The sequence below is a fragment of the Helianthus annuus genome, chromosome 9, assembly GCF_002127325.2.
Source record: "Helianthus annuus cultivar XRQ/B chromosome 9, HanXRQr2.0-SUNRISE, whole genome shotgun sequence".
NCBI lineage: Eukaryota > Viridiplantae > Streptophyta > Magnoliopsida > Asterales > Asteraceae > Helianthus > Helianthus annuus.
In genome coordinates this window covers 79,535,535-79,563,443 of record NC_035441.2, presented here as the reverse complement: position 1 = coordinate 79,563,443, position 27,909 = coordinate 79,535,535, and the positions used below count along the sequence as shown (strand labels likewise).

General features: G+C 38.8%; 1 protein-coding gene across 1 annotated transcript; it reads right to left on the bottom strand.

The window, feature by feature from the left end:
* Window positions 1–2,177: 2,177 nt before the first annotated feature.
* LOC110875959 lies at window positions 2,178–3,101 on the bottom strand. Its single transcript, XM_022124148.1, has one exon. It carries the CDS (start codon window positions 3,099–3,101, stop codon window positions 2,178–2,180), a length of 924 nt encoding a protein of 307 aa, XP_021979840.1.
* Window positions 3,102–27,909: the final 24,808 nt, after the last annotated feature.

Here is a 27,909-nt window from a genome sequence, read left to right as displayed (position 1 = left end):
TCTGGTTGCTAGGCACCAAACCCGACATCTTGGTAAACTTCGAGAGAGATGACATAATACAATTAGCCGAATTAACTTCCCCTCTAGCAAAAAGAAAAAGGTGATCTGCAAAACAGAGATTAATAATCCGCTGTTTTTCGCATCTATTATGAAATTTAAACGAAGAGTCAATTCGAACCGAATGGTGCAAAATACTCGTTAAGACCTCCATGACTAGCGTAAATAAATATGGGGACATTGGATCACCTTGCCTTAGACCACGGTTGCCTTTAAAAAACCCATGCACTGAGCCATTAACACAAACCGAGAATGAGGTAGTAGAGACACAAAGCATAATCCACTCCACCATTTTAATGTGAAAACCAAACCCAATCAGCACATTTTTCAGAAACCCCCAATCCACCGTATCATAAGCTTTCTGAATATCAACTTTAAACGCACATCTAGGAGGACCCACATCTCTATGATAATTATGCATTAACTCTTGGGTTAAAAGAATATTATCCGATATCTTCCGACCCGGAACAAATGCCGATTGATTGATACTGACAATATCATTAAGAGCCCCTTTAATTCTGTCTGCAACAATCTTGCTAATGCATTTGTAGAAAACATTACAGCAAGCAATCGGACGAAAGTCAGTAACATGCATGGGAGTCGAAACCTTTGGAATGAGAACAATGAGTGTATGATTCAGTTCCCGAAGCAAGTTACCCGTTTCAAAGAAATCCTTAATCGCATTAAAGACATCATTACCCACTAAAGACCAAGCACTTTTAAAAAAGGCTGCCGTGTAACCATCCGGCCCAGGGGCTTTATCGTTACCAATAGAAAACATCGCTTTTTTTACCTCCTCCGTCGTAACTTGTCGAACCATATGAGAAGCCACATTGGGAGATAACGTTCGTGGGAATAAATCTGGGGCCGGCTCTAGCGAAATATCACCTTGCGAACCAAAAAACTTTTCATAATGCTGAACAAACGCCTTATAAACCATGTCGCCTTCAAAAAGAATACCACCTGAATCAGTAATAACATCAATCCTGGAAAAATCGTTTCTGGCTTTCAAAGAAGAGTGAAAAAAAGCCGTGTTCATATCGCCTGCAGCTAACCACTCCACTTTAGATTTTTGTTTCAGGAAACGCTCCTCATCCAATAAAGCTACCTGTAAATCACGGCTAGTTGAAGCCTCATCGGCTCGGAAATCAACATTAGACGGGTCCTGATCAATGTTTTGTTGAATCACATCCAACTTCAATCTAAGTTTCTCGACTTTCTTATGAAGATTCCCTTGCTTAAAAAGAAGCGACCGAAGTGGATTTTTCAGCAAACGCAGTTTCTTGACAACTTTGAACTGATACACTCCATCAACATGAGTCCCCCACCACTTATTGACAATCTCTAAGAATTCGGGCTTAAAGACCAGAAAATTAGCAAATTTAAACGACCTCGGTTTTAGTTTCATAGCTTCCGGGATAGACAAAATGCAAGGGCAGTGATCCGAGAGCCGATAAGGTTTGAAAATAGCAACCGAATTCGGATAATCAGCCAAAAAAGAAGTGTTCCCCATTACCCGGTCAATTTTCTTCAGTAACCCAACCCCTTGCTTTGGCTTTTGATTCCAAGTAAAATGAATACCTGAACGATTGATATCAACCACTTCAATATCATCTACACATGCCTGGAACTCCCTCATATCGATGGATATAGAAGACGTGCCCATAGACTTATCCTCTATATTTAGCGCCGAATTAAAGTCACCCATGACAAACCACGGACTATCCGCCACAAGGGTTTTGTGCATAGAAAGCTGGTGCCACAAATCCCTACGAGTTACATAATAGTTGGCTGCATAGACAATAGAACAAAAGACCATCCGTTTATCCAGTTTAAACACCATCTGGAGATGCATAACCTGATCAGACTGAGCCAATATCATCACATCAAAAATCGCCGGATTCCATCCAACAATGATTCTAGTACCTTTGTCACAACAACCTTCATTTGAAGTCCAATCCCACGAGCGGAAAACGGACTTACACACACTCGCCAAATTAGCAACATTTACATGGGACTCTAGAATAGCACACAAACTCAACTTATAATCCTTCACCGCTTGTCGAACCTCCATTTGTTTAAGCGGGCGGTTCAACCCCCTTATGTTCCAAACTGCGAGACTAATCATCAGCAACAACCTGTGAAGGAGTGCTTGCCCCTTGTTTATTCTGAATTTTTTGCGTGCCTTGCTGCATAAAATCATCCATTTCATTATACACATCTTCAACCTCATCATCCGTATCCTCCAGGCCCATACCCGAATGCTTATTGCTTGTACCCTCCCCCGAATCAACTTGATTTAACACATCAAAGGGGTTATTCAGTTTAACAGACATCGAAGAAGGCCCATTACTACCTTTCGGCTGAGGTTTGGAGACCACCGGCCGATATTCAAATCTGTTCTTCTGTTTATTCACCGGAATGCCCGTCTTTCTAGCAGCTTTCTTCCCAAGAACTTCATTATACCCATCCTGATCAACAATCGGAGCCTTTTTCAATTGCATGCTCTTTTGAACATTACGAGTTGGCATGTCCTTCCTAACATTTTTCATTGGCCGCTTTGGACACATCTCAACCGTGTGACCAAAGACACAACATGTAGGGCAACGATGCGGACTCCATCCATACTCCACATACATAGTTTCCTTAATAAAACCCTCCCCTTCCGATTCGGGAATCGCCATTGTAATCTCCTCACGAAACTCCTTATCAGCCGAAATTTCCACCAACGCTCTAGCATAGCTGCTACGGCCCCACGAATCCGTACACATAGAAGTTGTAAAAGAATCCATCAATTTTGGCTCACCGATTGTTGTAGCTATCAAACTAAGGCCATCTTCCGTGTATGCCGCAATAGGGACCTCATGAATTTTAACCCAAACCTGCACCTTCTTAACTTCTTTCTTTTCTAGCTTGGTAGTAGGAGTCCATGTGTTAAGGAACAGCGGTTGCGACTTGATAATCCACGGACCATCTTTGAGGACATTCATCATCCCACCTTCATCATTAAACTTAAAGAAGAAAAAACCATTTGCATTCATCATCGTCTTTTGCAAACCATACTTCTTCCAGTTACCTTTAACAAAATAGTCAACAACCGGGAAAAAAATACCCGTATAAAGTATTAGACAATTTCTCCTGCACGGTTCGGACAGATTCCTTGGGTAGAACAACGTCACACCCTTCATGCACAACCGAGCTAGATAACGAATGGAAATTAACTTTCTGAATGTTACTAGCTACCACCGAATCCGCATACGACTTAGGAGTGGAACTACTTCCATGAACATTAGAAGAAACATACCCAGCCGAATTAGGGTTTACCTCTTTGGCAGCCGACATAGGATTTGCATGGGGGGCTCCCATTGCCGCCACATAGCTCCCTCCACATGCACGATCCTCGTTTAATTCAACAGGTTTAGAAATCTCGAACAACCCATCAATAACTGAATTATTATTCGTTGAGTACATACCCCGCCTAGGAAGCCAATTGTTGCCCTCAATATTCGTTACTCGCAGTCCAATACCCCGAATCGGAGGTGACTTCTCTTCCGTCCCCGGAGTGACACCCTCCTTCAACGGATTTTGACCATCACTTCTACCCTCCATGCACCCGAATCACTAGAACACCGAAAACTTCCAGCCGAACCAAAGAACAATGACAAAACAGAAACCTAATCTTGTAACCCTAGAGCCGAAAATCAATTCTTAGCACATTAATCCAGAGTATAAATCTAGCTAAGTTAAACTCAGTTAACCGCGACCAATAAACCCTAGATTAATACACCAGAATCTCTAATACAGCTACTATGGCGGCGATTCAAGAAAGAAAACGAAAAAAACCCTAGATTCAGATTGATTACTATTGCTAACGAGTTCGTTATAGAGATTGAATGAACAACCTCTAATCACAGACTGTTATACAAACAAATCTCAAAGAAAGTTAGGGTTCATGATGTGCAAAAAATCGCCCAGGAGAGAGGGAGGGTTTTAGGTTTGAGGAGTTAAGTCTGCTTTTAAACGGTTTTGATACCCTAGAGTAGTTTGGTTACAAAATACGCGAGGAAACGTATTTTGGCCGAAACTACGACTCGTCACTGAGCCTAGATAACGTGGTAATCAGTAGGTATAGTCACTAGGGACTATAACCATCGTGATTACGCTCACGTTATGAAGTTCAAACGAACTTCGCGTTGACCATAAACTGGTCAATGCAGTAAGTCAAACACAGTTTGACTTTAACGCTAAAATGAATGAAAAACGAGAAAGAATACATACAGAAGGTCCCGCAAGATTTGACCCGATTCGCTCTCAGGTAGGAAGCATAAACTTCCACTTAGAAAGCTTTGAATCAGATCAAATGTGAGGGATGAATGAGATGGGGTTGGGTTTATATAGGCATGGCACAACCGTTAGGATCGTTCGTCGAGAAACGTGCTTCGATCTAGGCCGTCCATGTGTACCCCTAGTTTTGCAAAACCATTTGAGCCCATAGTTTTAGCCCATTGTTTGAGAAAAACCATTTGCAAAGGGTTTTGAAGTGTATAACAGCTGAAAACTGGCTGTTAACAACTTTCTGCAGAACTGGGCATCTCACGCGGCCCGTGTAAGAGTTTAAGGTAGTCTTAAACGGGCCGCCTGGCCAACTATTACAGAAATTGCAGTTTAGTCCCTGAACTTCATAAACATGAGTTTTGATACATTTTTGGCACGTTTAAGCCCCGTTAACCTCATTTCAAGGCTCTAAAATGATGTTAACGTATAGGGGACATGAAACATGCTAAAAAATATCTCGTATGTCGGATCGTTTGGTCGTACGATCGCGTTATTCGCTTAATTACGACGGAAGTCGTAACGAACGCAAAAACGATCCAAATTAAGCGACGAATGAAATTTTATCATGCCAAACACTAAAATAAAATATTTTAATGCTTACATAAATTTTTGGATGCCCGGATGTATTCAGAACGTAAGATATGCGCGAAAATGCAAACTTATGCACTTTTTGACGCTTTTAGTCCCTGAATGACCAAAAGTTTATTTTTGCGCACCAAACACCTCAAAGCCTATTTCTAAGCTATGTAAAGGATATTTAGGGCATATTTAACTTATGATCAAGTTCCGAAAGGTTCGTTACTATATAAATCGGTATAGTTTCGCAGTTTGACACAATCAGTGCCTACGATCGAACAAACTTGATTTCAACACACCAAACCATCCAAAACTTATTTCTAAGTTATGTTGAGGTTATTTAAGGTATGTTAAGCCTATTTCACTATTCCGGAGTGTTTATTGCGTTAAACTGGTTATATTTACGTATTAGTGCTCGTATAACCTTCCAGAAAGCGATTTAGAGCTTGAAATCGGACAAGAATTGATATATGCAAACGATACACATATTTTTTTACAAATCCCAAGTATGAAATACAATATTTCATTGGTTTGGCATTTGTTTGATGGTTGAAGTGACACAGGTGTCACAGTCTCCCCTACTTTAGGAAATTTCGTCCCGAAATTTAATTTTAGAGGAAACTTGTGAAGACAGCTGTGACGGTTTCGCTTTCAAATAAATCCATTGAACCCTTAAGTAAAAAAATCTGGGCCATGTTAGGATTTTTTAGCGAAATTGTCAACCCTCAAAGTGAAGTCCTTGTAGTAACAAAACATGGAATATCGAACTATGGACAGAAGAACGTTTCTCATGAAGATTTATCATAGGAAACTTGTGTGTGCATGAAATCAGAATTGGGGATAAAATGACATTGGTCAAGGTCGAAGACTTCTCCCGTATCATTACTCTTGTCACTATAGGTCTTAACACATGACAAAACTTCTTGTGGTTTCTGTGCACTGAATTCCATAATTATGTAGGCCTCCATAATTACGTAACTCCTTGCACAGTCCGCACAGTTCATTTCATAATGCGTAGGGGAAAAAAACCAATTGAATAAACATGAAGCGACTTGACTAGACCACCAAAGGATCTTTTTAACTAGATCAACGAACGATCTTTTTAACTAGATCAACACATGATCTTCTTAACTAGACTGTCGTACGATCTTCTTAAATAGACCACTTAAGGGATCTTTTCAATTATATCATCACATGATATTCCTATCCAGATTTTCAAATCAATCAGTTGACCACTCAAGGGGTCCAATATTTGAATAGTACTTTAAAACCCAAGGGACTTTAACTACAACGTAGAAGTCCATTAAGGATTTAAGATAGTACCTTTAGATATTCTACTATGAATCCCTCATAGGAGATATGGAAGATTCTATGAGGATTTGGATGGATCACATAAAAACACAAAACATATAAGAAAACACGTAAGCACATAATCACATAATTGATTAACTTGATTACTAATTTGTTCTTTGGATACGGATTTTTAAAGCACACCAGGAATCCAATTCGTGGATTTCATTTGGCACTTTAAACATAAGAATCTAACTATGGAGATAGAAAGATCTTTAATAGGAATTCGGATTTATCCTTATTGAATCGTAATATACGTATTAAGGCATACGAATAACTCAATTCAGGGCTCCGATTTGAGTGATAATCATCCATACGGATCTAATTGTGAAGATAAAAAGATCCTATATGGATTTTGGAATTTGTGTAATGAGAGGTGTTTCGACACCTTGCACCAGGCGTGCTTAAGTCGATACACAAGATAGAAAGTTCATGAGGTTGAGGCGCTAGATATGCCAGGCGACATGTGAAGCAGAGTTTGAAGGTTGAGCAGCAGCAGGATTTGTATCAGCTTTGCTTTGGATTGCTAAGCGGCACATGTTAACCAAATGTCCCCATCGTCCACCGTGGGTACATTTGAAACAAGGTATTTGATTCGGATGATGACGGTGGCATTGATTGCTCTAAGGAGCGGTTCCCTTGTATGGCTTCATTCCTGACGAGTCACGGTGATAGCTAAATCAACGGCCTTCTGGTAGTACGACGCCTAATTGATGGACAATTGCAGCACCTAGTTCAGACATTGTTGTTGCGATGAAGAGGCACCATGAAGAAAATGGAAGACATGGGAGGAAACAAGGGAAATGAAAACAGAATAACAATGCATAAAATTGTGATCATTTGTTTGTTACCTAAGGTAAACAAATGAGACGATGAATAATCAAAGTAAATGGGTCAATATAATGTATCGCAAAGACATGCTCGCCTATAAGTGGACACTCACCCCAAGAGTTCCCAGGTAAGAGTGACTGGTTCGATACTGCGGATTTGTACGAACACTCTAGCCTTAGACAGAAGACCCAGGGTACAGGCACCCACCCTTCCAGTTTGCACGTGTTCACATTATTTAGGCCAAACTTTGATGAGATTTTGAAAACTTAAAGGGTTCAAAACCATATAATAAATCATCCTAGAACAGATGATTAGTTTTCAAAGCGGGATAGAAATTTGTGCTCTTATTGTGGTTGTCACTTAAGGATAAGTGACGGTATTGTTTTAAAACTAAACACAAGATAACTTGTGTTAGGGTCCTAGGAAGGTTATAGTCTAGGTCAAAGCATTACTAATAACCTAATTCCCTATAACCATTGGCTCTAATACCAACTTTTCTGTCACACCCCGACCACGTAAAACAACAAAACGTGGCGGAAACGTCGGGGAGTGTTGTAACAGAATCATTGTTTCACAACCATGGAATAAATAATTTTGTTTTATTGAATAAATGAACTCATTGTTTTAATACAATCAAATAAGTACAACTATTATCTTTCAAGTTTTAAAGTCGCTAAGGCACGAGTCCATCCTATGTGTAGCATATATCATCAGTCATCACAGAGAAGTACCTGAAACATGTGTAAAAATTGGTACGTCAGCATAAAAATGCCGGCGAGTACATAGGTTTTATTGATTTAGGATTCATGACTTATAAGTTTAAAGAAAAGGTTTTAATAAAAGTAGTCATGATCCTTGAAAAAGGTTTTCTTTTATAAATCATAAATTTATAAGAAATCAGATGATACAAAATAATAAATACATAGGTAATTAAATAATTAAGTAAAATGAGTTTATATAAAATATACTGTTTGAAAAACAATGTTTTGATAAAAAGATTTATAATATATATATAGGGAGGGGCTCATGCGAGAACCACCCTTATTGTGAGAACCTTGAGAACCAATGTGAACACAACCTAAAATAGCTAAAAAAACCTAAAAAAAACCTAAAAAAACCTAACCCCCACCCCCCCCCCCCAAAAAACCTAACCCCCCCCCCCAAGCTAAATGCTAAAAAAACCTAAAAAAAACCTAACACCACCCCCCCCCCCCAAAAACCTAAACCCCCCTCCCCCACCCCCCAAAAACCTAAAACCCCCCACCCCCCCAAGCTAAAATGCTAAAAACTAAACCCCCAAAAAACCTAAAAAAATCTAAAAAAAATCTAAAAAAATCAAAAAATAATCTAAAAATTCTTTTTTGAATTTTTTAATATTTTTTATGTTAAAATCGCTACTTTTAGAAGCCAAAAAAAAATTTTTTTTTTTAAAAAAAATTTTTTTTTTCGCTTCGAAAAGTAGCGATTTTTTTTTTATAAAAAATATTAAAAAATTCAAAAAAAAATTTTTGTGTGATTTTTAGCTATTTTTAGGCATTTTTGGTGTGTTCACATTGGTTCTCGCGGTTCTCACAATAAGAGGTGGTTCTCGCATGATCTTCTCCCTATATATATATATATATATAAAAATACTTTGATTTAAGAAAGTCGAATAAGTAATATATTAGAATATATTTCAGTTCCAAAACCGTTAATCCCAAGTGTACTAAATAACGCCACGGTATGTAATGCGATGAAAACACTTATATATAAGAAGTACCAGCAGCGTATCTACCATGTTTTCACACATTACACCCGTCCCGTTATCTAAACACTAACAAAAACCCAATTGTAAAACAAATAGTATATTAAATACACTTTAGTTGTTAAAAATAATAATTTTTCAGTAGTATATTAAAAGTATACTTTGGATTTATAAATAACATATTAAATTATGTTTTTGGTTTGAAAATAACATATTAAAACTATGCTTTGGATTGTGAAAATAACATATCAAACTATGTTTTAATGATTAACAAAAAAATATATGTTGGTTTTTGTACAATATCCCATATGAGAGCACATCAAACTATACTTTTGGGAGTATAACTTAATATACAAAAATAATGTGATTTATGAATTCATTCAGACCTAGTGCATCAAAATACACCTTTGAGACTATAGAAATACCACAAAGGCAATCCCTATTTGGATGGAGCAACAAATTGGTTTCAGACATTCCATGACAACAGGAATGGGGTGTCAAATCCTATAGCGCTATATCATACTACCAACCGGTCTGGTGAACAAAATGAGTACTATTCCAACAATTTATTTTATAATCTTTGAAAAATCAGTGTTTATGTCAAAAATAATCATTTAGTTTGTCAAAAGATAAGTATAAATATGTATAATCAATTATACTTTTGAAAACATGAAAATAACAGATAGGTACACATGCTTCACCCCAAAACAGTTTGAAAACAGCAAAAGAGGGGACTATGTACTCACTTGAGAGTGCTTAGAAGTCTTGAACAACTACCAAGCAAGCTAGAGGGAGCACGGAATCAAACGGCACCTAATATTGATAACTACATAAATAAACCGGACCTAAATCGGGAGATCGGATAGTATGAGGTCTCGTGAACCAAATGAGCGTGGGAACTCATATGATATGGTCTAACAAGGCCTACATACTAAAATGAAACCTATCCTAAGTGCTTTCGACCCATTATGATCCATTAAGGTAGCTTACGCTACTTTAACGCGTCGCGCGCGCAATGCGCGTTCGAGACGTCTAACTAGCCCTATGACAAGTATTATATGCCTTAACATGTTTAAATATGTTACACAATCAGTTATGTAACAAAAATTTAGGTTACATAAGCTTAAATATCAATTATGCATAAAAAGTGTATTTTGGTAATTTACCTAAGGCATAAAACTACCTATCATACAGCTACCTAAACGAAGTGACCATAAGGTATAACCTCGGAAGGTTATTCCCTATACAACTATGGTCACTAAACATGTTTGGTCGGATCCTAATGATCGACCAAACGGGTCGTGTTCGAAAGTCTAAGCGGGTGTTTAGTCCGCTTGACTTACGAATCTACACAAGCACTAAACTAAAAAGTGACGAGCTAAACATGTCGAAACATGTTTAACAAGGTTAGAAAACAGGTTTGGTATCAAAACAAACGGTTTTGATACCCTAGAGTAGTTTGGTTACAAAATACGTGAGGAAACGTATTTTGGCCGAAACTATGACTCGTCACTGAGCCTAGATAACGTGGTAATCAGTAGGTATAGTCACTAGGGACTATAACCATCGTGATTACGCTCACGTTATGAAGTTCAAACGAACTTCGCGTTGACCATAAACTGGTCAATGCAGAAAGTCAAACACAGTTTGACTTTAACGCTAAAACGAATGAAAAATGCGAAAGAATACTTACAGAAGGTCCCCGCAAGATTTGACCCGATTCGCTCTCAGGTAGGAAGCATAAACTTCCACTTAGAAAGCTTTGAATCAGATCAAATGTGAGGGATGAATGAGATGGGGTTGGGTTTATATAGGCATGGCACAACCGTTAGGATCGTTCGTCGAGAAACGTGCTTCGATCTAGGCCGTCCATGTGTACCCCTAGTTTTGCAAAACCATTTGAGCCCATAGTTTTAGCCCATGGTTTGAGAAAAACCATTTGCAAAGGGTTTTGAAGTGTATAACAGCTGAAAATAGGCTGTTAACAACTTTCTGCAGAACTGGGCATCTCACGCGGCCCGTGTAAGAGTTTAAGGTAGTCTTACACGGGCCGCCTGGCCAACTATTACAGAAATTGCAGTTTAGTCCCTGAACTTCATAAACATGAGTTTTGATACATTTTTGACACGTTTAAGCCCCGTTAACCTCATTTCAAGGCTCTAAAATGATGTTAAAGTATAGGGGACATGAAACATGCTAAAAAATATCTCAGATGTCGGATCGTTTGGTCGTACGATCGTGTTATTCGCTTAATTACGACGGAAGTCGTAACGAACGCAAAAACGATCCAAATTAAGCGACGAATGAAATTTTATCATGCCAAACACTAAAATAAAATATTTTAATGCTACATAAATTTTTGGATGCCCGGATGTATTCAGAACGTAAGATATGCGCGAAAATGCAAACTTATGCACTTTTTGACGCTTTTAGTCCCTGAATGACCAAAAGTTTATTTTTGCGCACCAAACACCTCAAAGCCTATTTCTAAGCTATGTATAGGATATTTAGGGCATATTTAACTTATGATCAAGTTCCAGAAGGTTCGTTACTATTTAAATCGGTATAGTTTCGCAGTTTGACATATACGATCGAACAAACTTGATTTCAATACACCAAACCATCCAAAACTTATTTCTAAGTTATGTGGAGGTTATTTAAGGTATGTTAAACCTATTTCACTATTCCAGAGTGTTTATTGCGTTAAACTGGTTATATACGCATTAGTGCGCGTATAACCTTACAGAAAGCGATTTAGAGCTTGAAATCGGACAAGAATTGATATGTGCAAACGATACACATATTTTTTACAAATCCCAAGTATGAATTACAATATTTCATGTTTGACTTGTGCAAGAGTCAAATGTCACTCTAATGCTCTCTCTCCTTCTGGCAATTCTGGTTCCTTCATGAAATCCTTGTTTTTCTTTGTGATCTAATGTATAACAGTCTGTGATTAGAGGTTTGTTTCTTCAAATCTTTATAACGAACTCATTAGCATTTGGGATCAATCTAAAACTAGGGTTTTTCTGTTTCGTTTTTCAATTGCTGCCTTAGTCATTCAATTCGAAACCCTGATTTATTATACTAGTTGTTATTGATTGTGGTTAACTGAGTTTAATTTAGCTAGATTGATACTCTGGTATAATCGATTAAGGGTTTAAGATTGTCACTAGGGTTTGAAGGATTAGGCTTTCGTTTCTTGATCTTTGGTGTTTGTGATTTCTTGTGCATGCTTAGTTGGTGCTGCGTTTAACGGAGAGAGGAGTTGATGCTAGTATGTCTGATCGTCCGAAACCTGATGGTAGGGTATTACATGATCGTGGGAAGCCCCCTAATGTTAATAAGGGAATCGCTAACAAAGTGGTAAACATTGACGGCAACACTATTCTTCCTCGTAGGGGTATTGTTTCGAATCCTCAACCTGAACCGAAAAGAATAAATGTTATTGATGAATTGTTGAAGGTTACTCAGCCGGTGGTTAACGAGTTTGTAATCCCTGATGTAACTCATGTTGAGCCGATTAGGGCTGATGTCAGCAAATCTGGAGATGTTAACCAGATTAAGCCGATATCTTATGCTGATTCGCTGAAGATTCAGAACCCTCCTAGGGTTAACTTCAGGTCTCTAGCTAGTTCCATGCAGCATGATGATTGTGATGTTGTTTTACCGGTAGAATCAGTTAGGGTTGTGCAGGATAAACTAGCGAATACTTTGTATGGCTATTTCTTGGGAGATCGTATTGCATATACTGTAGTCGAATTTTTTGCTAAAAATAACTGGAAAAAGTATGGTTTGCAAAAGTCAATGATGAATGCAAACGGCTTCTTCTTTTTTAAGTTCGCTGACCAAAAAGGTATGATGGATGTGCTAGCATCGGGTCCATGGATAATAAGGTCACAACCTTTCTTTCTTCAGGAATGGACTCCATCTACAAAGCTTGAGAAGAAGAAAGTTAATAAAGTTCAGGTGTGGGTTAAAGTCCATGAAGTTCCGATAGCTGCCTATACGGAAGATGGACTTAGTATGATTGCGACTGCTATTGGGGAGCCAAAGTTCCTTGATTCCTATACTACATCGATGTGTGTGGACAACTGGGGTCGCAGTAGTTTTGCTAGAGCTCTTGTGGAGGTATCGGCTGATAAAGATCTTAAGGAGGAAATCACTATGGCTATTCCCAAGCTGAATGGGGAGGGCTTTATAAAAGAGACAATGTATGTTGAATATGAATGGAGCCCTCTCAGGTGCTCGGCTTGTTGTGTTTTCGGTCATTCTGATGAATCATGCCCAAAGAAGTCAGGGGTTCGTCCCGCGGCTAGTCAAAAGGGGGGTAGGCAACCTGGTAACCATGTTAAACCACAACTAAAGTCGGCGCCTAGAGTTGATGAAGATGGATATACGGAGGTACAAAATAAAAAGATGGCAAGAAAGTCGGGTATTCCAGTTTCTAAACCCAGGCCAAAGTTTGAATATAGGCCGATTAGTAATAAGCAGAATCAGGGTTTGAACATTAAGTCGGCTAACATGTCCGGTAGGAGTAGCAAGAAACCTGACGATTCGGGGGGCCTTGTGTCTAGTAATCCCTTTGATGTGCTAAGAGGTGAAATTGGGGAATCTAGCAGTTCGGCTCGGATAGTAGATGATGGAGCAGAATCATCGGATGATGAAGAGGTAATAGAGGTGTACAATGAGACGAATGACTTCCTTAAAGTCGATCCAAACAATGATATTCATAAAAAATGGGCAAGCACTCCTTCTTTAGGGGTGTCTCAATGATTAGTTTGGCTGTTTGGAATATTAGGGGGTTGAACCGCCCGCTAAAACAAAACGAGGTTCGTCAGGTTGTCAAAGATAATAAGTTAAGTTTATGTGCGATTCTTGAGTCTCATGTGGGTATGGATAATCTTCAGAAGGTTTGCAAGGCTGTCTTTCGGAGATGGGATTGGACTTCTAATGGGGGATGTTGTAATAAAGGAGCTCAGATTATTTTGGGTTGGGATCCAATGGAGGTTGATGTTATGGTTCTCACACAGTCAGCTCAAGTCTTACATATTCAGGTTTTTTGTAAGGCTACTAAGAGTATGTTCTTTTACTCCGTTATATATGATGCGAATTATTATGTTTCTCGTAGGGATCTCTGGCATAGTTTACGTGTGCATAATGGCCTGGTTCATGATAAACCTTGGGTGATAATGGGTGATTTCAATTCTGCTTTGAATATTGAAGATAAGTCTTGCGGCTCTTCATCCATAACATCTGGTATGCGTGATTTCAAAGACTGCCTTGAAGAGATTGAAGTCTTTGATATAAATCGTATAGGATTACATTTCACATGGAGTCAAAAGCCCAAAGAAGGTATTGGTTTGCTGAAAAAGATTGACAGAGTGTTGGGTAATGCTTCGTTTGTTAGTTCCTACCCGGAATCGGTTGCCATCTTCAAGCCCTATGGTATTTCGGATCATTGTCCTTGTGTCCTAAAACTGTTCTCGGCTGGTAAATCGAAACCGAAACCTTTCAAGTTTGCTAATTTCTTGGTTCACAAGCCGGGTTTCTTGGATATTGTCAAGTCTAAATGGGATGTGCAAATTAATGGAGTTCATCAGTTTCGAGTTATCAAAAAACTCACATCTATGAAATCTTCGCTTCGAGTTCTCTTATTTCAACAAGGTAATCTTCATGAGAAGGTTGCTAACCTTCGTGGCAAACTTGAGGCTCTTCAACATGACATTGATATGGACCCCCTGAACGATGTTTTACGCTCTCAAGAAGCTGCTATGCTAAGTGATTTTCAGGAGGCGCTGCTTGATGAGGAAAGGTTCCTCAAGCAGAAATCTAAAGTGGAGTGGCTCCGTGCAGGTGATGCTAATGCGGCTTTCTTCCATTCATCCTTAAAGTGTAAAAATCATTTTAATCGTATCGATGTGATTTCGGATTCGAGTGGCAATGTTTTTGAAGGTGACAACGTGGCTGCGGCTTTTGTCAGCCATTATGAGCATTTTTTGGGTTGCGCAGGTCAGATTTCTTTACAGCCATCTCCAGATATTTTTACTAATAAGCTGGATTCTGATACTGCAAACCATATGGTTCGGCCGGTTACTTTGGAGGAAATTAAATCAGCTATATTTTCGATTGGGAATGATAAGGCCCCTAGTCCTGATGGTTACACGGCTGCGTTTTTTAGAAGTTCTTGGCAGATTGTGGGGAGCGATGTTTCAAATGCTGTCCTCGATTTCTTTAACACTGGAAATCTGCTGAAGCAACTCAATCATACGTTAGTTGTTCTGATTCCCAAGGTATCGTCCCCGACTAGGATCACTGACTATCGTCCTATTTCCTGCTGTAATGTCATTTTTAAATGTATTAGTAAAGTGCTGGTGGATAGGCTGAAAGGTTCGTTAAGTAAAATTGTGAGCATAAACCAATCAGCTTTTGTTCCTGGTCGGAAAATTTCGGATAATATTCTTCTTACGCAAGAGTTGATGCACAATTACCATCGTCATTTTGGCCCTCCACGATGTGCTTTTAAAGTAGACATCCAGAAGGCATATGATACGGTAGATTGGGGTTTTCTTAAGAATGTGTTAGTTGGCTTCGGTTTTAATGGCATTATGGTCGATTGGATCATGTTATGTGTGTCTACGGCCTCCTATTCGATATGTGTCAACGGGAATATTCATGGGTACTTTAAGGGGAAAAGAGGGTTAAGGCAAGGTGATCCATTATCCCCTTATCTTTTCACTCTCGTGATGGAAGTTTTGACGTGTAATCTCAACCATGCCACAAGGATTGATTCGTCTTTCAGGTTTCATAATAAATGTGAAAAGCAGCGAATTGTTAATCTTTGCTTTGCGGACGATTTATTCCTCTTTGCTAGAGGTGATGTAGGTTCGGCTCGATGTATTATGTCTTCTATCACGAAATTCACTCGAATGTCGGGGCTGATTCCGAGTGTGCAGAAAAGTACAGGATTTTTTTGTAATGTCCCGAATAATGTTAAAAGGGAAATCTTGTCTATCATGCCGTTCGTGGAGGGTACGCTCCCGGTGAAATATTTGGGGGTTCCGCTTATTTCGTCTAGACTGTTGTACAAGGATTGTAGTGTTCTTGTGGAGCGTCTTGAAAATCGGATAGATAATTGGAAGAACAGAATGTTATCTTTTGCAGGCAGGTTGCAATTAATCATCTCGGTCCTTTCAGCTCTTCATGTGTACTGGTCTTCGGTTTTTATTTTACCAGCTAGGGTCATTAAGGAGCTGGAATCTAAAATGTGTAATTTTCTTTGGGCTCAATCTCCTTCTCAGCGGGGTAGGGCGAAAGTGTCTTGGAATTCGGTGTGTGTGCCTAAGCATGAGGGAGGTTTGGGTATTCGTCGGATCGGGGATGTCAATAAAGCTCTCATGGTGTCGCATATTTGGAGTATTCTAAGTAACCGTAAATCGCTTTGGGTGGCTTGGATTCATTCTTATCGTTTAAGGGGTCGGAGTTTTTGGGATCACAGGGTTCCGGCTTCTTGTTGTTGGAGTTGGAGGAAGATGATGCAACTTAGGCCTTTAATCCGTCAGCATGTTTGGTCTCAGATTGGGAACGGTAATAATACGTATGCTTGGTTTGACTTGTGGAGTAGTATTGGTCCGTTATGCACCTTTCTATCTCCTAGAGTTATAACCAGAGAAGGTTTCTCTTTGAATGCTAAAGTGGCGGATGTTTATATGGATGGCTCTTGGGTATGGCCGGATGCTTGGAGAGATACTTATCTCGTGCTTATACAATTAGACCTTATGCAGCGAAACTTGAATAATCAGGATCGGCTTTTGTGGATGGATGGTGATAAGCTTAACGAGTACTCCTCTTCAGGGGTTTGGAATTAGGTTCGGGCTAGGGCGCAGGAGGTGAATTGGGCAAGTATTGTTTGGTTCTCTCAGTGTATCCCTCGGCACGCCTTTTTGATGTGGCTCATTGTTCGACGCAAGCTTTTAACGCAAGACAAAATCTTGCAATGGAGCTATTCCCGGAGAAACAATATGAACATGATGTGCTACCTCTTGTGTTATGAAAATGTGGATTCGCACGATCACTTGTTTTTCGAATGCAAGTTGTCCTCGGAAATTTGGTGCACAGTCCGATCTAAAGTTGGTATGGATAGAGTTGAATCAAGATGGACCGAGATTGTGGAGTGGTTAAACCATCGGTCTAGATCTAAATCGGCGAAAAACCTGGTTTGCAGATTGTTAGTTGCAGCTTCAGCGTACGTTATATGGCAGGAGAGGAACAATCGCTTGTTCAGAAACCATGCGAGGCCTCCGGACACCATCTCTAAAGCTGTTTTAGAAAGTGTGAGATACAAGTTGATGGGGCTCAGATTCAAGAATACAATCAGAGTTCGGGAGTTGTTGGAGAAATGGGAGATTCACGATGCTGATTTAATTATGGAGAATGGTTGATTCATGTGGTCTAGTGTCGTGATGGTCTAGATAGTTGTCTAGTGGTCGTTTTGTTTCGGTTTCCTTGTTGGTTGTTTGCTTTTTGTTTACTTTCATGAGGGTATGTCTCATGTCTGAACTAGTAAGGATGTTACCTTACTACTTGTTTTGTTTGGTTGTGAATATATAAAATCACCGGGGTAACCCTTTACCCAAAAAAAAATTACAATATTTCATTGGTTTGGCATTTGTTTGATGGTTGAAGTAACACAGGTGTCACATTGTAAGTATTCTTTCGCGTTTTTCGTTCGTTTTTATCGTTAAAGTCAAACTGCGTTTGACTTTCTGCATTAACCAGTTTATGGTCAATGCGAAGTTCGTTTGAACTTCATAACGTGAGCGTAATCACGATGGTCAAAGTCCCTAGTGACTATACCTACTGATTACCACGTTATCTAGACTCAGTGACGAGTCGTAGTTTCGGCCAAAATGCGTTTTCTCGCGTATTTTGGAACCAAACTACTCTAGGATATCAAAACTGTTTGTTTTGATATCAAAACCTGTTTTCTAACTTAACTAAACATGTTCTACGATGTTTAGCTCGTCACTTTTTAGATTAGTGCTTATGTAGAGTCGTAAGTCAAGCGGACTAAACACCCGCTTAGACTTTCGAACACGACCCGTTTGGTTGATCATTAGGATCCGACCAAACATGTTTAGTGACCATAGTAGCATAGGGAATAACCTTCCGAGGTTATACCTTATGGTCACCTAGTTTTAAGTAGTTTTATGACATGCCTTAGGTAAATTACCAAAATACCTTTTTCATGCATAATTGGTAATTAAGCATATGTAACCTAAGCTTTTGCCACGTAACTGATTATGTAACATATTTAAACATAAAGAGGCATATAATACTTGTCATAAGACTAGTTAGACGTCTCGAACGCGCTTTTGCGCGCACGACACGTTAAAGTAGCGTAAGCTACCTTAATGGGTCACGATGGGTTGAAAGCACTTAGGTTAGGTTCCGATTTAGGATGTAGGCTTTGTCAAACCATATCACATGTGTTCCAACACTCATTTGGTTTACAAGACCTCATTCTGTCCGATCGTCCGATTTAGGCGTCTATTGTTTGACTAGTGGTTCGATTACTAGGTGCTACTTGATTTCTCTAGTTTGCTTAAGTTTGCTTGAGTTCAATTGATCGAGGATACTTTGCACTTCATGTGAGTACATAGTTGTAACATTTGTGCTTGTAATCATTGTGAAAAGTTCAATTATCAATAAAACAATGTTATTTGATCCCAATGTTTGTTTGGTTGTGTTTTACATTTTTCATGTTTTGACTTTTATTCAATTCCAAACTCTACATCACTTTCTGGAGAATTATACGCAAACTGGTGCGTAAACGTACTCAGTTTAATGCGACAAATACTCCGGAACATCAACATATACTCAACATACCTTAAATAACCTTTACATAACTTAGAAATAAGTTTTGAAGGCTTTGGTATGGCAAAAACAAGTTAATTCGCTTACAGGGACTAAACTTGACAAACTGCGAAAGTATGCCAATTTGAACTATAACAAACATTCCAGAACATGTCCATAAGTTAAACATACCATAAATATCCTTTACATAGCTTAGAAATAGGCTTTGAGAGGTTTGGTATGCTAAAACAAACTTTTGGATCATTCAGGGGCTAAAAGTGTCAAAAAGTGCACAAGTTTGCACTTTCACGCATAACTTACGTTCTGAATACATCCGGACATCCAAAAATTTATGTAAGCATCCTTATATTATGCCTTAGTGTTTGGCATGAGAAAAATCCATTCGTCGCGTCATTTGGATCGTTTTTCGCGCTTATGCGCATTCCGTCGTAATTAACCGAACATCGCGATCGTACGGCCAAACGAACCAACATCCGACATATTTTTGAGCATGTTTCATATCCACAATGTTTAGGCATCATTTTAGGGCCTTAAAGTTGGCTTTATGGGCCTTAGAAGTGTCGAAAATGGCTTAAACATGCAACAGGGACCAAAACTGCCATTTCTGAAAGTATGTGCAGATCAGACATGCCCAGGCGGCCCGCCTGAGTTTTGTCTGATCCTGATGCGGGCCGCGTGGCCCCTTCAGTTGCAGAAACTTTGTTTTCTTGCAAAATTTGGCCTTTCAAACACTCCAAAGGGCAATGCCCTTTCACAATCTGTAGAGTTAGGGTCATTTTGAGCTACCACAACAACTTGACAAGTGTACGCATAAGATCGTGGCACGATATTCAAGAAACGATCCTAACGGCTTTACTTTTCCTATAAATACCCCCCTTTGGTTAAAACCCACAAAAATCTGATCTAAAGCTCTAAGTTGGAACCTTTGTTTCATACCTGAGCCATTTTGATCTAGATTAGCATTCGGGGACCCTTCGTAAGTTTTCTTTCGTTCTTTTATTCGCTTTTCGAGTCCGAAAGTCAGCATTTTGTTTGACTTTCTGCGTTGACCAGCCTATGGTCAACACGAAGTTCATTGGAACTTCATAACATGAGCGTGATCACGATGGTTATAGTCCGTAGTGACTATACCTACTGATTACCACGTTATCTAGGCTCAGTGACGAGTCGTAATTTCGGCCAAAATGCGCATTCTTGCGTATTTTGTAACCAAACTACTCGTGAGCATCAAAGCCGTTTGTTTTGATGCCAAACCTGTTTTCTAAACTTAGTTAAGCATGTCCTAACATGCTTAGCTCGTCACTTTTAGTTTAGTGCATATATATGGTCATAAGGTAAGCGATCTAAACAATCGCTTATACTTTCAAACCCGACCCATTTGGTCGATCATTAGGATCCGACCAAACACATTAGGTGACTATAGCTATAACCTTCCGAGGTTATACCTTGTGGTCACGATGTTAGGCATTCCAAACGCGTTCTACGCGAACGACGCATTAAGGTAGCATAAGCTACCTAAACGGGTCGTAATGGGTCGCAAGCACTTAGGTTAGGTTTCATTTTAGTATGTAGGCTTTGTTAAACCATATTTCACGAGTCTCCATACTCGTTTGGTTTACGAACCCGCATACTATCCGATCCTTCCGATTTTGGTCCGGTATATTAATATAGCTACCTATTAGGTGCCGTTTGATATCCGGTGATCTCTAGCATTGTGTGATTATTACACAAGGAATTCAAAGCAATCTCAGGTGAGTACATAGAACCCCATCTTTTACATGTTTTCGAGGAGTTCATGTGAGTACATTGAACCCCCCTTTTACTGTTTTCCAAACTATTTTGGGGTGAAACACATGTGCCTACTTGTTACTTTCATGGTTTCCATGTTTTCACATCGTATACCTGCTATGTTCGTTAGTACATTATAGTACATGATTTCATTACATTTCATGCTATGTATGCCCATTGTGTGCGTACTTAGTACATTGCTTTACATTACATTTCATGCTATATATGCCCATTATGTGTGTACTTAGTACATTGCTTTACATTACATCTCATGCTATGTATGCCCATTGTGTGCGTACTTAGTACATTGCTTTACATTACATTTCATGCTACGTATGCCCATTGTGTGCGTACTTAGTACATTGTTTCACATTGCATTTCATGCTATTTATGCCCATTGTGTGCATACTTAGTACAATTGTTTACATCACATGCCTTCATTTTGGTATAACATTTGGTTTGTTTAACATGGAACAATACATTCATTAACATTGATCACGCCATTCGTTAGTAGGTAGTGGTACCATAGGAATTGACAACTCCCGTTCCTGAAATCCTGGGTTTGTTTGGATTGGAAGGAATGACCGAATTCGATATACATAACTTAGATAAACCATTAATTTGTTTAAGGGTTTATCGCCACAGTCTCAAGGCTTGGATGTATGCATTTTCACAATACCACATAAATGTTTATATCAGTAGAGCATGCATTGTTCCACAAAACATAACGTTGATTTAAACCATGTTTTACTTCAACACCTTGTTTTGTGCATTTTACATATGGTTTAGTTGATACATCTCACTTACCATACAAGATATATTTTGGATACACATTACATGATCTACATTAAACATAAACATTTTGACATTGATATACATACTTGGTGGTTTACATTGAACATAGACATTTCGATATGGTTTACACAATAACACTTGACAATTGATTTATACATGAACAATTTACATGGTGGTTGGTTTGGGTAAATGGTTGGAGTAACGTGGCATATGTAATATGATACAAACATGGTGGATACGCCGCTGGTACTTCCTATATATAAATGCTTGTATAATATTACATATCGTAGCGTTATCTAAGTCATTTCAGTTTAGACACATTACATTTTACACAAACAACATACTCTTCACAAGACATTATTTTTACAAACAGCTTATCTTATTCAACTCATTTTACTTGGTTACTCGTTTAACCTTACACTTATCTATACATATCATCTGATATTATCGTTTTTTTCAAATGGTTTACAAAGCAAGATAAATTACAAGGTTCATGACTGACTGTTATTAAACATTTCTTTAAACTCAAATCATGAATCCCATTTTCACAAAACCTATGTATCTCACAGGCATTTTTATGCTGACGTACCTACTTTCACATGTGTTTTCAGGAGCTATTCCATAGGATGATGATCATGACACTAGGGCGGACCTGTGCCTTAGAGACTAAAAGTGAAGATAGACTTAGTTAATTATGTTATAAACTCTTTGTTTTCCTGTTTAAGACAATGTATTACTCTTGTTTAATAAATAAAATGAAACTTTGATTTCCATGGTTATGAAACAATTTAATTCTGTCCTAACACTCCCCGGCGTTTCCGCCGCGGTTGCATGTTATACGCAGCCGGGGTGTGACAATAGTTCCCTTATTTTACTGTTTTTAAATGTTTTGGGGTGATTCATATGTACGAAATGGTTTCAAAGTTTTTTTTTTTGGGTAAAGGGTCACCCCGGTGATTCTATTAAAATGCAACCGCAATTAAGTACAAGTAGTGAGGATGTGTTCCACACTAGTTCATATACAGGACATGCCCCATATATGTAAAACAAACAAAAAACCAAAGACCTCTAACACCCCATAACCTAGTCTACTATACATCATGACAAGACATCTAGTAGACAAAACAATGCAAAACACAAAACATAATCCTCAACCACCATCATCAAAAATAAAGTAGCCACAAAACAGCAACCCCTTCAGATGAAAAGCAGACAGCCTATCCATAGAGAATTTGGTAGAAGAGGTGCTTGCCCCAGCTTTCGAAGAAAAAGGATGAGTACCCGATGTCATAAATTCACTAGTTTCATTGTAGACTTCTTCGACCTCCTCGTCATCCGATTCCTGCCTGTCTCTCGACGGTTTCTCTTTCTTCTCCACTCGACCCACAGTGGGACCTCCTTGATTACCGTCATCGTCTTTAAGAATATCAAAAGGGTTTGACGTTGAGACCTGATTAATAGTCGGATTTCTCAAAGACGATTTCGGCTTCGGTTTGACAACTGGACGATAGACTACCTTTGGCTTTTGATTTTTCATATGAAGACCTTGATTATTAGGTTTCTTCTTTTTGCCACCCACGTCCTGAAATTCATCATTATTTCTCTTCACAGTTTCCCCAGTCGAACTAACTTGAAGGTTCTTAGGACACGAGCTGTCTTCATGACCGAAAACACAGCAAGAGGAACACCTTAAAGGCTCCCAATCATACTCAATCTTAACCTCCACCATTGAATGGCCATTACATCCAAAGATGGAATTGCAACAGTTACACTATTTTTCAAATCAACCCCTGCCTGAACCTCAATAAGAGCTCTCGCATAGCTGCTTCTTCCCCAAGATTCCGTGCACATTGTGGCTGTATACGAGTCCAACATCTTAGGCACCCCAATCTTAGATGCAAGCAAACTAAGCCCATCGTCAGTAAATGCCGCTAAAGGCACATCATGCATCTTGACCCAAACTGGAATAGATTTTAGATCCTCTTTTTCGAACTTGATAGAGGCAGACCACTGTTTCAAAATTATTGGAACATTTCTTATCATCCACGATCCATCCTCTAACATCTGGTCCATCCCTTCTTTAGTTTTGAATTTGAAGAAAAAGAACCCGTGAGCATTCATCATAATTCTTGACAAACCATATTTTACCCAATTGTTCTTCGCATAAAAATCCACCACAGGAAATGCCAATCGTTTGCCCAAAAAATACCCATACAAAGTGTTCGCATACCTGTCAGTAACTTGTTTAACTAAAGATAATGGAATAACAACGTCAGCTCCAACAACTTCCTCAGTCGATTCCATCACCCTGAAGTTCACTTTAACAGTTTCTTTATTATCCTTCACTACATTAGCAAAAGATAACTGATTCGTAGAACCCGAACCTGTTTGTTTACCTTTATCAGCCGCACAAGATGATCCTTTGCACTCTGATGTTGGCGCATATCCCACGGTAGACTGAACAAACCCTGCACTATTCAAATCTGAACACAGCTTCTCCCCAACGATTGGAACAGAAGCCTTTGATAGATCATCAAATAAATTAAAGTTACGAGGTTCAGATGTAAACTGAATAGTACCCCGACGAGGAAGCCACTTGTTACCCTCAACATCCATAATTCGGTTATCCAGACCTTCGAACGAAAACGCAGATTTGTTGCCGTCATTATGTTGAAAGACTTGATGTGATTTATGCTCTTCCATACGAAAACAGAAAAGACCGACTCTCTCCAATAACCTCAAACTCAGCCGTAACGATCAGAAACCCGGACACCAGTAAACAACTAACAAAACCGAAAGAAAAACCCTAATCTAGAAATGCCCTATCCCATGATGTTTGCAAATATGATAGTGATAAGAATCAAAACCGAGTGAAACACAGAAAGATGAAGGCGGCGGCCAAAACCCTAATTCCACACAAACCCTTCGATGTAACAGAATCAGTTTTAGAGCAAAGAAGCTGATAACGATGGTTTCAAAGTTTAAACGATGGTTTTTTCAAAAACGATTAAAACGATTTTTACTAAACTACTAACGATTTCAATAATGTGAACGAAACTTGATGGTTGTAGTTACATAACAAATGACATTCATTAGCATTGATCAAGCCGACCAGTATTAGGTTATGGTACCATAGGATCTGACCAATCCCGTTATTGCACTACACCCATGGTTATGTGTGGGGGTTGTGGGTAGTGACTGAATCTGATGTTTGTTAACTTACCCTTTGGTGGTTTGTTAATTCGAGAAGCGAGAAGCGAGGTGATTGAGTCACGAAGGTTTGAATTGTCACACCCCGACCACGTAGAACATACAAAACGTGGCGGAAATGTCGGGGAGTGTTGTAACAGAATTAATTGTTTCAAATCCATGGCAATTGAAGTTTCGTTTTATTGATCAAACGTGAAAGTTTACATTGTTTAAACTAGAACCAAATAGTACGTAACATAAATTAACTAGTTCTTGTCTCGTTTAAAGTCACTAAGGCACATGTCCGCCTAAGTATGTCTTGATAAGTCCTATGCACCATTTCCTGAAAACACATGTGAAAATAGGTACGTCAGCATAAAAATGCCTGTGAGATACATTGGTTTTGTGAAAACGGAATTCATGACTTATGTTTGAGAAAATGTTTAGTCATGAACTTTGTAATTTGCTTTATCTTGTAAATCATTTGAAAAACGATAAAATAAGATGATATGTATAAATAAGAAGACACTGTATGGTTAAACGGATAACCATGTAAAATGTGTTTGTATAAGATAAGTCGTTTGTAAAACAATGTCTCGAGAAAGTGTGTTATTTGTATAAAATGTCATATGTCTCAAATTAAAATGATTCAAATAACGTTACGATATGTAATACCATACAAGCATTTATATATAGGAAGTACCAGCGGCGTATCCACCATGTTTGTATCATATTACATACGCCACGTTACTCCAACCATTTACCCAAACCAACCACCATGTAAATTGTTCATGTATAAATCAATTGTCAAGTGTTATTGTGTAAACCATATCGAAATGTCTATGTTCAATGTAAACCACCAAGTATGTATATCAATGTCAAAATGTTTATGTTTAATGTAGATAATGTAATGTGTACCCAAAATATATCTTGTATGGTAAGCGAGATGTATCAACTCAACCATATGTAAAATGCACAAAACAAGGTGTTGAAGTAAAACATGGTTTAAATCAACGTTAAGTTTTGTGGAACAATGCATGCTCTACTGATATTAACATTTGTGTGGTATTGTAAAATATGCATACATCCAAGCCTTGAGACTGTGGCGATAAACCCTTAAACAACTTAAAGGTTTATCTAAGTTATGTATATCGAATTCGGTCATTCCTTCCAATCCAAACAAACCCAGGATTTTAGGAACGGGAGTTGTCAATTCCTATGGTACCACTACCTACTAACGAACGGCGTAGCTAATGTTAATGAATGTATTGTTCCATGTTAAACAAACCAAATGTTATACCAAAATGAAGGCATGTGATGTAAACAATTTGTACTAAGTATGCACACAATAGGCATAAATAGCATGAAAATGAAATGTGAAACAATGTACTAAGTATGCACATAATGGGCATACATAACATGAAATGTAATGAAATCATGTACTATAAATGTACTAATGAATATGAATGTGAAAACGGGAAAGCATGAAAGTAACAAGTAGGCACATGTGTTTCACCCCAAAACAGTTTGGAAAACAGTAAAAGAGGGGTTCAATGTACTCACCTGAGATTGCTTTGAATTCCTTGTGCAATAATCACACAATGCTAGAGATCACGAGATATCAAACGGCACCTAATAGGTAGCTATATTAATATACCAGACCAAAATTGGAAGGATCGGATAGTATGCGGGTTTGTAAACCAAACGAGTATGGAAACTCGTGTAATATGGTTTAACCAAGCCTACATACTAAAATGAAACCTAACCTAAGTGCTTACGGCCCATCACGACCCGTTTAGGTAGCTTATGCTACCTTAACGCGTCGTTCGCTTAGAACGCGTTTGGAACGCCTAACATCGTGACCACAAGGTATAACCTCGGAAGGTTATAGCTATGGTCACCTAATGTGTTTGGTCGGATCCTAATGATCGACCAAATGGGTCGGGTTCGAAAGTATAAGCGATGGTTTGGATCGCTTACCTTACGACCCTATATAAGCACTATACAAAAAGTGACGAGCTAAGCACGTTAGAACATGCTTAACTAAGTCTAGAAATCAGGTTTGGCACCAAAACAAACGACCTTGATGCTCACGAGTAGTTTGGTTACAAAATACGCAAGAATGCGCATTTTGGCCGAAATTACGACTCGTCACTAAGCCTAGATAACGTGGTAATCAGTAGGTATAGTCACTACGGACTATAACCATCGTGATCACGCTCACGTTATGAAGTTCTAATGAACTTCGTGTTGACCATAGGCTGGTCAGTGCAGAAAGTCAACAAAACGTTGACTTTCGGACTCGAAAAGCGAATAAAAGAACGAAAGAATACTTACGGAGGGTCCCCGAATGCTAATCTATATCAAAGAGCTCAGGTTTGAAGCAATGGCATCAACTTAGAGCATTTTGATCAGATTTTTGTGGGTTTTACATCAAAGGGGGGGGGTATTTATAGGAAAGGTAGAGCCGTTAGGATCGTTTCTTGAATATCGTGCCACGATCTTAAGCGTACACTTGTCAAAATGTTGTGGTGCCTTAACTTGACCCTTAGCTCCTGAGATGGTGAAAGGGCATTGCCCTTTGGTGTGTTTGAAAGGCCAAGTTCAGCAAGAAAACAAAATTTTTGTTACTGAAGGTGCCATGCGGCCCGCATCAAGATATGCACAAACTCAGGCGGGCCGCCTGGGCCTGTCTGATCTGCACATACTTTCAGAAATGGCAGTTTTGGTCCCTGTTGCGTATTTAAGCCATTTACGACACTTCTAAGGCCCGTAAAGCCAACTTTAAGGCCCTAAAATGATGCCTAAACATTGTGGACATGAAACATGCTCAAAAATGTGTCGGATGTTGGTTCGTTTGGCCGTACGAACGCGATGTTCGCTTAATTACGACAGAATGCGCATAAGCGCGAAAAACGATCCAAATGACGCGACGAATGGATTTTTCTTATGCCAAACACTAAAATAAAATGTTTTAGTGATTACATAAATTTTTAGATGTCCGGATGTATTCAGAACATAAGTTATGCGCGAAAATGCAAACTTGTGCACTTTTTGTCGCTTTTAGTCCCTGAATGACCCAAAAGTTTATTTTAGCACACCGAACACCTCAAAGCCTATTTCTAAGCTATGTAAAAGATATTTATGGTATGTTTAACTTATGGTCATGTTCCGGAATGTCTGTTACAGTTCAAATTGGCATACTTTCGCAGTTTGTCAACTTTAGTCCCGGTAAGCGATTTAACTTGATTTTGCCATACCAAAGCCTTCAAAACTTATTTCTAAGTTATGTAAAGGTTATTTAAGGTATGTTAAGCCTATTTCACTATTAGGGAGTGTTCGTTGCATTAAACTGATTATATTTACGC

What these genes read in the sequence shown, in the direction of transcription:
- LOC110875959 (XM_022124148.1), bottom strand. Translation starts at nt 3,101, where the DNA reads ATGATGAATGCAAATGGTTTTTTCTTCTTTAAGTTTAATGATGAAGGT.